Source organism: Ambystoma mexicanum, chromosome 3p (genome assembly GCF_040938575.1).
Source record: "Ambystoma mexicanum isolate Mex_15411 chromosome 3p, UKY_AmexF1_1, whole genome shotgun sequence".
Taxonomy (NCBI): domain Eukaryota; kingdom Metazoa; phylum Chordata; class Amphibia; order Caudata; family Ambystomatidae; genus Ambystoma; species Ambystoma mexicanum.
In genome coordinates this window covers 704,815,732-704,829,177 of record NC_090925.1, presented here as the reverse complement: position 1 = coordinate 704,829,177, position 13,446 = coordinate 704,815,732, and the positions used below count along the sequence as shown (strand labels likewise).

Sequence of the window (13,446 nt, the reverse complement as noted above, 5' to 3'; positions counted from 1 at the left end):
ACTTTCTAGCGAGGGACTACTGTCTGATCCAATTAAGACTGCATGTGGGTTGAAACAAGGTTGTTTGCTAGCTTCTGCTTTATTTACTTTTTTTATCTCAGATATTGGTGTAGATCTTAGTAAAACTGTGGCAGATTCACCCAAAATTAATGGGGTTAATGTTACCTATCTACTCTATGCTGACGACATGGTATTATTCTCAAAGACTCCCAAAGGATTACGGGCACTTTTGTGTGCATTGGATACCTATACCAAAAAGAACTGCATCGCCTTTAATTTAAGTAAAACAAAGGTTATGCAGTTCGGTAAAAGCATGCAAAGGAAAGCCACCTACAGATGGCCTTTACAAAATGTCAACTTGTCTTCAGTTTCCTCTTACATCTATTTGGGGGTCTTTATAAGTAATTCACCAGATAAGAATGCGAATCACCAACATCTAAAACAGCGTCTAACGACAGCTATATCACAAAGCAGACTAATAAGGAGTAAATATTGTAAGTTTTCAATAGTACCATTATTGGTTTATTATAGACAAAAATTCATTCCGGTAATTCTTTATGGCTCAGAGGCTGTCTTGGGAAAATCATATCAATACTGGGCCATTATGGAAGGATGCTATTGGAAGCGTGTACTCAACCTTCCATTGTCAGAACCCATTTGCATCCTGCGACACGAGCTAGGACTCCTGTCTCTATATGCCATCTATAAGTGGAGGCTATGCTCGTTGTATCGAAAATGCATATTAAGCGTTAATCATCCTGGGTTGTTAGGAATGATTGCTATTTATCTTTTAAGATCTGATGATCCATTTGCAGTGTCGTGGAGAAATCACGCAGAAAAAATCATTATTAATATCGGATTTTCAATGGCACTATTGTTAGGTAATCCCACAAAGGCAAAAAAGCGGATATGGGAAGATGACTGGATAAAAACAAGATCTGCATGTCTCCTATACAAAAAGTTTAAGAAAAACCCATTTGCCTTAAAACGCTATGGGGAAACAGAAAGTTACTTAATGATGTTCCCACATTCCCGTCAGCGGGATGATTATTTAAGATTTCGATTAAATATTTGGCCCATAAAAGAAATTCTGTGCCATCGCAGAATTACCGGAAAAGACGATGCTTTGTGTCGGTTTTGCCAATCAGCTGTCGAAACAATGCAACACTTATGTGTGGAATGCCAAAGTTTGCAAACAAAAAGAACTGTGCATTTTGAACATTTATTTACTGGGTACATGACCATGTCTCAAACACGTTGCTGGTTTCTCCTATTTAATAGTCAATTGAAAGTTGTTAGATATGCAATATTGAGTTTTTTGTATAGTTTGGGACTTAAAAGCAAAGTTAGTGTGCAAAGTCGCACTTAAGGAGTTCACTAATCAAGTTTAAGATACAGAATTTATCTTATTATTTGTTTTATGATTGATCATATTTTGTTTAAAGTGATTGGGTATATATATGTATCTAATTAGTTTGTTGTTAATGATTATGTAAATTTGTATATGGATGTTATTTTTTTGTTAATATCAATTTTATTTTATTTTTCATAATATGTTCCCTTGAATTTTAAAATACGTTATGTAAATTTTGTATGTTGAAAAATCAAGATTTACTTGATTAAAACAACTTTTAATAAAAAATAAAAATAAAAAAAAAGAAGGTTCTCATACATAACATCTCTGTGTTGTCTGTAAAGATTAGCTATCCACCATAGGCATTAGCAGCAGCATACACTGCAGTGTCAACCTCCCCTACGCCTGCTTCAAATACTACTGGTATATCATTCTCCATATTATAGAATAGAAAAACTTCATAGCACACTCCCTTACCAGTCTGGGTCCCTCAAAAGCCTTGCCTTAGTTCTCTCCTTTTCATTATCGACACCTCCTTACTTGGAAATGTACTCATTATGAATTTTGTACTCTCTTGTCACCAATGACACCAAAATAGGTGCATCCTTCCCCTCCTCACTGGCGCTCTCCTCCAGAATCACTGATTGCCTGACTGTCATATGCCACAGGATAATACTTTGCCCCCTCGTGCTGAATTCCACAAAGTCTGAAGTCATATACCTCTTGCTTCCCTTGCCCCTCCCTCCTTCCAACTCCTCATTCTCCTAGAGGTGAAGACAGCATAGGGCCTGAACGGGCAAGGCCCACCAGAAATCTGTAAATGCCCACTCAGCAGCACTGTGTGGGAATGTACAGTTGTTAATGTCACTGCAGTGGGCCCAAGTGCATTAGCCTCAGGACCCACTTGTTAGATAATCCTGGCTACGCCTTTGCTTTCACCCCCCCCCTCAACACCCTCATTGCGACTCCAAGGCTTGCAACCTCGGGATCCGCTTTAACAGTAACCTGCCACAGTACTTCCTAAACTACAGAGCTTTGCGGCCAGGCTTAAGCCCCTGAAAATCTGTACAATTCATGCCTGTCTTACCTTTCTCTATGCCAAAAATCTATCTCCACCATTGCCTCCGCCATCTGGACTACTGGGCTCCAGCCAACTCATAGGCCACCGAACTTTACTCATTTACCACACTGGACAAGGCCATCAATTTTCCTGTCAATGTCCTCATCACTCGTCTCCGATTTTCAAATACCTCTTTCCATTTGCCAGACTCAAGCTCTCGCCACTCCCACCTTGCACCATGAGATCTTTGACTAGCCTCAACCTCTCTCTTCCTCGCCCTCCTGATACTACCGCAAGCTTTCTTTCTTTCACAGTACTTGCCCCTCACTAGTATCTACCCCCGACATCAAGTTCAGCCCCACAGATGTATGCCGTCAAGATTGCTTTGAAAAAGAGCATCTTCTCTCTTGAACCACCACCCTCTCCCCTGTAGTCCTCACCTCCTTCTACGTCATCTCCTCTCTGCCACCAGTGCCACTAATGAACAGTCTGATGTAAGAGATGTCATACATTGTGTACATTCCTTTGCTGACCATTTTCCCATAAATGATATCTTGTATGTCTTGTCTATATTGCCTTCCCTCGGTTCCTCCAAATACTACCACATCAGCTTTTTTGCTCCAAACACCTCACCTATGTATGATTGCTAGACGCCCTTGCCTCAAATTACCCTGTCATCCATTTTTTTTTTTAAAATATATTTTATTAGTTCCATTACAAACAATAACAAAGAGAAAAAACAGGCATCAATGGTGATGGTTGAGCATATCAGAAAAAATTAATGCCCAACTCTCCCCCACCCCTCCCTCCCTTCCCCCTCCAAGACCACGGTAAGTTCTAAGTTTGTCATGAGTCCATGCTCGGGCCTGGGTCGCCTTCCCCAGCTATCTCACTCTCCTGTGATTCTGGGTATAGCAAGGGTACTGTTAAGGCCACCCAGCGGTGTAGCTCTTCACTGGAGTCAAGTCTCTGCACTTGGATCGCAGTCTCCCATGCCGCAGTTTCCGCTGCGATCCACTTTGTAAGGTCCCCCCACCATAGGGGCATAGGCGGGCCTTTGGGGCTCTTCCACCCCATGGCTATACGCCTCTTGGCAGTTATGTAAATAAGGTCTCTCAGCCTGTTGAGGGGTTTGTTCTCCCTGCTGCGCCCATACCTGCCCAGGATGCATGCCGAGGGTTCGTCCACTCCGATGTCAATGTCTGCACCAGCCACTCTATCCCTCACTTGAGTCCAGAATTCTCTAATCACTGGGCATCCCCAGAACATATGGGTCATGCCAGCCTTGGGCTTGCTGCATTTAGGGCATGATTGGGTGGTCGACCCGGTAAATCTGGATATGGCTTCCGGGGTGAGATACGCTCTGTTCGTGACATACAGTTGAATGAGCTGTAAGCGGGCGTTTCGGGAGACTTTTTTTTATGGTAGTGGGTTATATCACCCCAGGCTTTGTCTTCGAAAACCAAGTTCCGTTCGGTTTCCCATTTGTCCCGGCATTTGAGGTCTTCTTTGGTGGAGCCCCATAGTAGGGCCTCATAAATACGTGAGGTTTCGTGGCCCCCCTCGGCGGCATTAAGTATCGTTTCAATACATTCGTTTTCATCATTCAGGTCGCCAGCGACAGGCCACCTGCTAGTCAGGGCCTGTATGACCGCTCTGTACACTAGGAATTGCCCGGCCGGGAGGCCAGTGGCGTCGCAAAGGTCTGGGAAGGCTAAAATCGTCTGCTCCTGGATCAGGTCCCCAAGTGTGGCCACCCCGAGCGGCTCCCATTGTGTACGGGTCTCAAGTTGCCCCCAGGAATGGTTGGACATGAGTGCTGCAATGGGGATCTGTGGGGAGTACGGGTCTTCAGACCCGACCAGTTTGCAGGCCCTTTTCCAGAGTCGGAGTCCCAGCTTGACGAGGTAAGGGCAGTGTTCGAGAGCACTCCTCTTGGTCCACAGCAGATCCCTGAGTAATAGCTGGGGGACGGCCGGTTGGAGGAGGCGGGTGTCTGTTGTGCTCTCGTCGGCCATCCACCGCACAATGTGTCTCAGCTGGCTGGCTAGGAAATAGAGTTCAAAATTGGGGATCTTCAGCCCACCCCTCTCGTATGGTCTCTGGAGGGTCTCCAATGCCACCCTATGCCTGCCTCCCTGCCAAAGGAAGCCCCTACAGAGCTTGTTGAGGTCTTTAAAGAACGCCTGGGGGATGTAGAAGGGAATGTTAGTGAAGTAATGCAATAGGCGGGGCAGGGTGACCATTTTGAGGAGGCCCGCCCTCCCGGCCACCGAGAGCGGGAGCTGCCCCCAAAATTCCATGGACTTCAAGAGAGATGCAAGTCACCAACAGTGCACAGGAGCATTTCTCCACCACATTTTCATGATGCCTTTCCCCACAATATTTCCCAGTATAAAACATTTTAACACTGGCTGTGCCCATACATTTCCATGCTGACTGCACCATTATACCCTATTATTCCCATATGACAACATACTCATGTTTGCTTTGTGAATAATGCTAGTAATGATACTATAAGAAAACATATACATGTTTTTTTGGCCAATATATGGCAGTATTCCCACGTAAGAGCATACTCCATTTGGCTTTACAATACAAAATGCATGCCAAAGTATGAAAACATGTCCAAACTGGCTGTACTAAAATGTCAGTCGAGCTACATAACACTTGTCATGCTTGCTTTATCAAAGATGCCCAATACAAAATGCCATACCACAATACGAAATGGGAGACCTGGCTAAATTGAAATGCCAGTCTAGCTACATAATAACACTTATCATGCTTGCTTTATCAAAGATGTCCAATACAAAATGTCATACCTCAGTAAGAAATAGCTAGACTGGTTGCATACAAAATGCCAGTCTTGCTTCGTAATAACACTTATCATGTTTGCTTTACCAAAGATGCCCAATAAAAAATGTTATGCCACAGAAAGAATAATACCACTGATCATGATTGCATTATCAAAGCAGCCCAATATAAAATGCGATAACACAACAGGAAATGGCTAGACTGGCTGCATTCACATGTAAGTCTAGCTACATAATAACACTTATCATGCTCAGTAAAAATACCATGCCTGCTCCATGGTGTGCCAGCGCTTTGCAGTCAGACATAATCACATTAATGATAAATGTGATCAGGTGTGATTGCGAGGGGCTGGGGCACAAGGGGCAGATGTGTGTCAGGAGCTGGGGTCCCAGGGTATAGTCATGGCATTTTTATTGGGCATATATGCAAAGGAAAAACTGCCATGCCAGCCTCCTGAGGCCATGAGCGTCTCACAGGCACATATTAATTAGGTGAATGCGAGGTGCTGGGGGCCCATTCATGGTATTTTTTACTGGGCATCTTTCAGATTCCCATTAATAAATGACATTCCTACCCTCATTTCCCTGCAGTGCACAGATAATCAATTGTGTGTACATGCAAGGCACGGGGGCTCTTAGGGCTCAGGCTTGACATTGCATGTGAGGCCCTAGGAATTCTTTGCTGGGCATACCCTGTAAAAAATGCCATGCCAGCCCCCTGTGCCCCAGTGCCTCACACGCACATGATGAATGTGATTGTGTGTATGCGAGGCACTGGGGGGCACGGCATGTTTACTGATGTCCAGTAAAAAAATGACACGCCTGTACCATGGGTCTCGAGCTCCTAAAACACACACACAATCAAAGTGATTATGTGTGCATACAAGGCGCTCGGGGGCCAGGAAGGCAGGTATGGTATTTTTTTTTACTAGAAAACGATCATAGATGTCCAGTAATAAAATACCATTCCTCTCCCCTGAGCCCCACAGCACCTCAGGTGGACAGCTGATTTTGGCCGTTGGGGAGGGGGTTGTGCAACAAAGGCATTTTTAAGATGTCGTTGTTGTACAAACCTCCTACCCCCACTCGCCAAAATCATCTCGGATCAGCACTGTGAGAAACCTGAAGGTGTCTCACTTACTAGTCCCCGAGGATCTGTCATCGAGGTGGCCAGGACACGGCCATCGCTATTGGATCCAGTTCCTGGGGTCAGACCAGTGCTGGATGATCACCTGGATGAGGGGTCTTTGCGGAGTGAAAGTGGAACATCGATGGGTGAGACACGGTACACCCTTCCTCATAACACCCTTTCCCCATTCTACCTAGCGGGAAGCATAGAAAATCTAGCCCCCCACCATTTCCAACAAAAACACTTTCTTACACCATGACATACAACGGACCAACACCAGAGTCATGTACCTGACATGTCCCAACACAGGAGTCAGGTAGAGTCAGGCAATTGACAATAACTACACACACCTGACAGACCTTTCCCTTCACCACAGGGATAAAAGGCGGAGAATGAGAGCACACTTTAAACAAGGCTGAACGCACGAGGAAGAAGCTTTTCCGGCCCAGCAGTTTAAGCAGAGACGAAAGGCACCCGGACCTGGAGGGATGACGAGGAGGCAATTTCCCTTGCCCTTTTCAACTCAGACATGTGAAGCCTCCAAAAGGGAAATCATAAGACCGGGAAGTCTAGCTGGCGTGTGATGTGACAGGTTTCAACGGCACACAGGGCCCTCCCGCGCTGATAGCCAAAGTGGGGAGAAGCACTTGACGCTGTGGTACCATCCTTGACTCCCTAGACAAGAAATTAAAATAGTTCAGCACAGCCGGTGGGTCGGAGAGGTCTGATAGTAAACCGAACTGTCCTGTGACCAAGGTTGCAGGCGTCCACATTGTTGAATAAAGAACTTGTGTATTTGAACTTTAAAAGAAACCCCAGTAAAGGTCCAGAGGCAGAGTGGTCCAGCACTGCGGGGGAGCTCATTCGAAGGACTTTGACTGGAGCCTTTTTTTCTACTGTTTGTACAGTGTTTCCCTTTGACAGTTAAGAGCACTCCCTCAGCTGAAAAAAACAGCGGAGGGAGTGCGCGTATTTCACTGGGCTGGCTCCTCCATAATGGGTGAGAGGGGGGCAAGACCCGTTAAGTCGACGTCTCCTTGCCCATTATGGACGAGCCACCCCTGGCTGGGTACCTTCAACAGCAATGGGATAATGAGCATGGGTGATAGAGAAAGATGATGTCACTCTTACTGATTCACCTTCTTAAGGCATGAGTCAATCAGAGGGATGCCAGCAAGTAGGTTGATCCTTTAAATACTTAAAGGTCACAGGGGTTTGGGGAAATACCCCAGTCCACTACTTTACACCAGTTCTGATCCTCGTACTAAGCCTCTCCTTAACTTCAGTCAGCCCTTGCAATAGGGGTTCAATCCATTGCTTTAAGTGTTTAAATGCACTAGGGCTAGCCAGGCAGAGGCCCAGAAATGCTTCTGAGACAGGGCAGTACTAGGGACCCCTAGTAGCCGAGCCAATCAAGCTGCTAGAGGCAAGGGCATTGTTTTTTTAACTGCCTGAAGCCTCTTTTACCCAATCTGATTTCTCACATATGCTTCTGGCTTTAGAAAAAAATGCCTTGGCTTGTAACCACCTCTTTTGTTTGTCCTCAATTATGGCGTGGACACCCCAGCAGGCATCCCTTTTACTAAAGAGATACAGCGATCATCAACATCGAACCCCGGGTGATAGAGTGATGATCACTGCGAAGGGAAGCCTGATGGGGGTCAGCAGCACAATTAAGGAGCAATGAGAGAGGGAGGAGGTGGCCCATACAACAGCTGCATGCCATCTTTTAGGCAGCCCCTTCGCCTTTAGACAATGAATCCCTGTCACATCACACCCTCGATTTCACATGCTATCCGAAGTATTGTTTCAGAGAAGCAGGTGCGGGGGAAAGAAAATAAGAACAGACAAGTGGACAGAGAGGAAGATGAGCCAGAAGAGGGAAATAGCAGACAGAAGGCAGCGGTTATACCGGTGCAAAAACAGAACGTGACCTAATCACCAGGTCGTGGTCCCCACGCATGCGCCCAGAGAACTAGTAGCTCGCCCGCGCTCATGCGCATTTCGGAGCAAGTAGCTTGCCTCCACGCACGCGCAATAGATACAGCTTTACAAAGAAAACACAGGACGGGGCGGACACAGAATCACTTGCGAACCACTCCAGACAGCTGAAGGAGACAGAGAGCGCCCATTTGCATGCAAGGTAAGAAAGCATATCCTCCATACCACGATCCCTGTAACTGCTCGATGCCAGAGTTGGCATCTTAACCCAACAGAGCAGTCACGAATTGGGGACACTCGTCTTTACGGAGTTCCATGAGCTTGGTGGAATTCACTGCTCACACACTTGTGTCTGTTGATGAGCACCTAGAGACACGTTCTCCTGAGCGTGTCTCTCAAAACTGAAACAAAAATACTGGAGAAATAACTAAAGATTTAATCATGATTGTGCCGAGATTTCCCTAATAATGCACTTATTATCATTTTGGGTATGATGGAATGCCAGCACTTGGGGCATTCAGGATGAAGATATCCATTTTACAAATCCACACCCTCTTAAGAACCATGATTGAAAAAGTCTCAACATCACAGTAGGGTAAGCAGCCCTTTCCTCTGTCTTGCACGCCAGCCAAATAGTTATGGTTAGTCAAGAGACAGAGAGATCTAATCACAATATGTATCTCTCTCTACACCCCGTACCCCTTTTATTTCTCCCTTGCAGGTGGAGTACACATTGTAGGTCATACATACACAGCTGCAAATGAAAACGACCTAAGCAAGACTCAGAACCGTGCTGCAATCTAGCCCTGAAGAAAGTGGCGTTACTATATTTGTCCACCGAAACCGGTAGGCTCTTTCCGGTCTTTTCATAAGGATGTACTAGAGACATGGTGAAAAGCCATAGATAAACCCTTGCAACAAATAGAGGAAGGAGATAGACTGAACCACAGTCTTAGTTCAAAAAAGCAGAAACAGACTGTGGAACCAATGGGGTTGTACTCCTGTCTAGAAATATCGGGCAGTAGTCCTGTTTAGCTGTGTGTCTTTCACCTCATCCATAGACACCAACTGAACAGTTTTTCTGAAAGGGGACATCAACCTGTTTATTATAAAAAAAATTCATATCCATTTGTTTTTGTGTTTTTACAATTTTCTAGTGAACAAAGAAAACAAAATATATAAACGTCTTCATTTGTAAGGCAGATGAATATGGCATGTGCCTATGAAATCTAATTTGAACAATTCGACCGTTCTCCCAGTGTGTGGTAGAAGACTAGTGGTAGGGAAAGTTTCTTCTTTACTATGCCCTAACCCTAGATAAGCGGAGCAACCAGCGCAAACTAGGGCAAGAAACACACAAGGGCATAGTTTAGTATGGTTGAAGGGCAAGATAGATAAGGGCCCCATTTTGTGCCATTGAAAATTAGTAAAAATCAAAAAACTGAAGACTTTATTGTGTGAAAAAGCGGTCATAGAATAACACGGGCTTGTCTTGGCAAAGAAAGCCAGCGTTTCCCCCAATATTCAAATTGGCAGTTCAAATTCCAAGTGTGCCAATGAGCTTTGATAGCTTCGGAATGTCGGTCTAATGAGAGCGATGTTCTGGGGATAACCAGGTATTGTACACATTGAGGTCTAAATCATTGCATATGTTACAATTACAGAAACGGTGCCATAAAAAGCATGTTGCACATTTGACATTTGAAGAATGTTGATTCTGTAAGACCCACAGCTATCCTGGGTCTCCTACAGTGGCGACTGAAGAAACTCCAGTTGCAGAGCTCAGTAATTAATGTTGAAAATAGGTCAATCATGGTTTAAGATAGAGAACACGTGGCAAAATACGTCAATGGTAGCTGGTGCCGTACGTTTATTGAGTCGAAATAAAAATGTTTACATTGTTTAATTATTAAATGGTTTTTATAAAGTAACATTTGCCTTTAGTAATATTTATGTTTTAGAAAAATGCTGTAACTACCTGCACACAATGAGCATACTGACATCGTGTATGTGCTTATCAAAGAGTTACATGCTATTGTCATGCTTCACCATATTGTAAAATGCAATTTATTCACACACTGAACGACTCTTTCTTACAAACGAGCAACATGCATTGGCTGTATGGGAATTGAGTAAAGAGGACTCCTATGTTGCCCTGAGAGCTTGCAGAACTAAATATGTGCTCCCCTAACAAAGATAACATTATTTAATATTGCTTACTGGCTGTTGTGTTAGAGTTATGTGATATGTGTATGACACTCAACTGCCACCGTCATGGCCTCGAAGTGCTTCAAGTTGTTTGCAAGTTCGGCAGACCATCATCTGAGCATATATGGTAAACATTTCATTGCGTTCCAGGAGAAAGACATTATATAATTGTAATACATTTACGATTGCAGTTATTTTGGAAAAGAAAACCATGGCCGCGATTCATGGAATTTTTTGCAGGTTCAAAGGGACTTTGCACTGTTGAAAAGTGAATTTGCACGTAAGTGCAAAGTTTTTTTTGTACTGCAAAAATGACTTTGCACTAACTTTGCACTGCAGAAGTACACTTTGTACAGTTCCACGAATCAGGGTTTGTGTCAGCAGCGCAAAGTCACTTTTCAGCAGTGCAAAGTCACTTTGAACTGTGCAAAAAATTCAATGAATCAGGCCCTATGCTGATTTCTGTAACTGATGAACTTGTAACTTACTAAGTGGAAAGTACCTCCACCCAGGGTCCCAGGACTGTCTCACCTGGCAGGCATCGGTGCCTCCCCCCAGCATGCCGGCGCACAGCATTCCGGAGCCTATCCGCTTCCCGTGGATGTCTGGGGCGCCGCAGCGTTCCTGGGCGATGATGGGAACCGAGGCTTCCTGCAGGAAATCCGAGTACTCTGTGGCCTCTGCATTAGAGAAGAACGGCTGTGACACATCAACCCTCTTACGCGGGAACTGAAGAAAGGCCCTCTCTCGCCCTGACAGGTCTTGCCCAACCACCACACAGCATGCACTAGAAAGAGAGCCCACTGTAATGCCCCCCCTGACTGGCAGGGATTCCCCACTCCCCACTCCACTGACTAAAGAAAGTTCCTGAACCTTCTCCCCATGCATGCTGGTGCTTTCTCGCCCTCTACCCTAATGTCCTCCACTGCTTCCTAACCGTGCACCCCACTTGCCTTTTATATCCAGGATTTATAAAGTGCAAACCTAGCCGGGATGCAAGGGGACACCTTGCTCATTTCTCTATCCCTGCCTCTGATCAGTGCGTGAACCCTGGGCCGCATTTTCCCAGATCCGGGATCCGCAAAAAATGTCTCCCCGGATCTGGAAAATTCAATTTGCAGCCTTCAATTGGTTAATTGTGTTGGGACTTTAAACAGTATCAGAGCAAAATAAAGTTCCCTAATAGAGAACTCCCATCCCTCGCACACTATCCTAGGCTCTAGTACGAGCCAAACCTTTAAGCAAATGGGTTTCAGTGGTTTAAGACCCTTCCTTACATCAGTAGCAGCAAAACATTCTTTTATAAAAGCATTTTACATACAGTTATTTATTCTCATGAACAATTTTTCATAAAGATTATCCTTTGTGTCCAAGAGTCATCAAAGAAAATGTTCATAGATTTTCATAGGGATTTATTCCTCAGGCCTAACGCGTTTCGAGATCACATATCTCTTCATCAGGGGCAATTTTCAACATAAATTCTAAAAACTGTAAATGATGCACATTGAAACGCGTTGGGCCTGACAAATCCCTATGAACATCTATGTGTAACGTGAGGGACTTTAAACAGTGCCAAAGCAAGGATTTGGTCATTAGGACCAAGGCTGAGAGCCGTAGACACACAGCCACTTGAAGGAAATTGCTTGTTAGGATTGTACTCTGAAGGAAATATTTACATACAGGTTTTTGGGTTTAAAGGCTGTGCACCTTTTATGCGTTGCCAGCAACACTGTAGGAAACGCTCCTCCCTTACGTTATATTCCAGGTGGCCATGGTAGATCTTCTGAGAGCAAAGATTTATGGAGAGGGGTGAGAACAAAAATGTTCACCCATTGCCACCAAATCCCCTACCCTGTCGCTGGAGTGATCCCACAGTAAATGATATCCATGTCAGGTACTGCCCGTGTCCTTTTCCCAACTGTCCCCATTGGCCAGGGTCAGCCCCTTGTCCCTGATCAGGTCACCTGCTTTTCCCCAGTCTCCTCTGCTGTCCCATTTCTCTGATCTTACTCCTCTGTCCATTGATCGCAGCCCTGCCCTGTCTCCTTGATTTGCCTTGCCACATCCTACTGCATGCTCACATCATGAAGACGTGCCCCTTTCCCGCTGCCCTGCTCCAGAAGCTCACACTCACCTTCATACTGGTGCCCCCATCCCACGACCTCACACCGAGTGCCAGCACTGACAGGCTCCTGGCCACCGGGCAGACAGGCCGGCTGTATGAAGGAGGAAAACTGAGCGCAGCGACCATCCTTCGCCTTCAAGCGGACCAGACCTGCCGGGCAGAGAGGGACAAGGAGGTCAAGGTACAGATACACCCTGAAGAAACACTTTGAGCTTTGGGGGTTCAGTTGACCCATGGCACAGTGAGGCAGGATTTGTTACTGGGCACTACTGGAGACACCAAGAGTCTCCATCCTTTTTGGTATTCTCTCTGGGGGGTACTCTTTATTTACTGTTGTCATTATTCTCAGTTCAGTTCATTGTTTGGCACTTTTCTCCTTTTTAATTTTTTTCAATTTCAATTTGCTAGTTCAGTTTGTTGTCTTACAACAATGTATGCAATTCTTAATTTCTTTTAGCAGGACAGTGATATTTCATTTCCATATATGAAGAACACTAGACACAAGCAAATGTCGACAGCATAGTGATACATTTGGTCATCAGAACAGTTGTGCAATACAGAGATATTAATAATAGATATTGTTAAGTGCAAGTGGAAGAAAAAGTGAGTCCGAAAGCATCCAATAAGCAGTCACAGGATTAATTAATTCATTAAGTGAGTCCTCTTTTGTGAGGGTTACTAGAAAATAATTTAGTGCTAAAAAACAGAGCAATGGAAGTTCTTTCTCTGTCAGGTTTAATTCGGGCCAAAGCCTGCAATCCCCAATGGTTGTGTTCACCCTGCATAATAGAGTACTCGAGTCCCCAAATCCATTCT

At 44.9% G+C, this 13,446-nt stretch overlaps 1 protein-coding gene across 1 annotated transcript in view; it reads right to left on the bottom strand.

Moving 5' to 3' along the window:
• The window catches only part of F12 (coagulation factor XII), a 379,673-nt gene that overhangs the window by 34,520 nt on the left and 331,707 nt on the right, over window positions 1-13,446 (bottom strand). The window contains exons 12-13 of the mRNA XM_069651529.1: window positions 12,640-12,780; window positions 11,037-11,185 (exon numbers count right to left, since the gene is read on the bottom strand). Of these exons, the coding sequence (XP_069507630.1) occupies window positions 11,037-11,185; window positions 12,640-12,780 (290 nt within the window). The remainder of the gene's footprint in view (window positions 1-11,036; window positions 11,186-12,639; window positions 12,781-13,446) is intronic.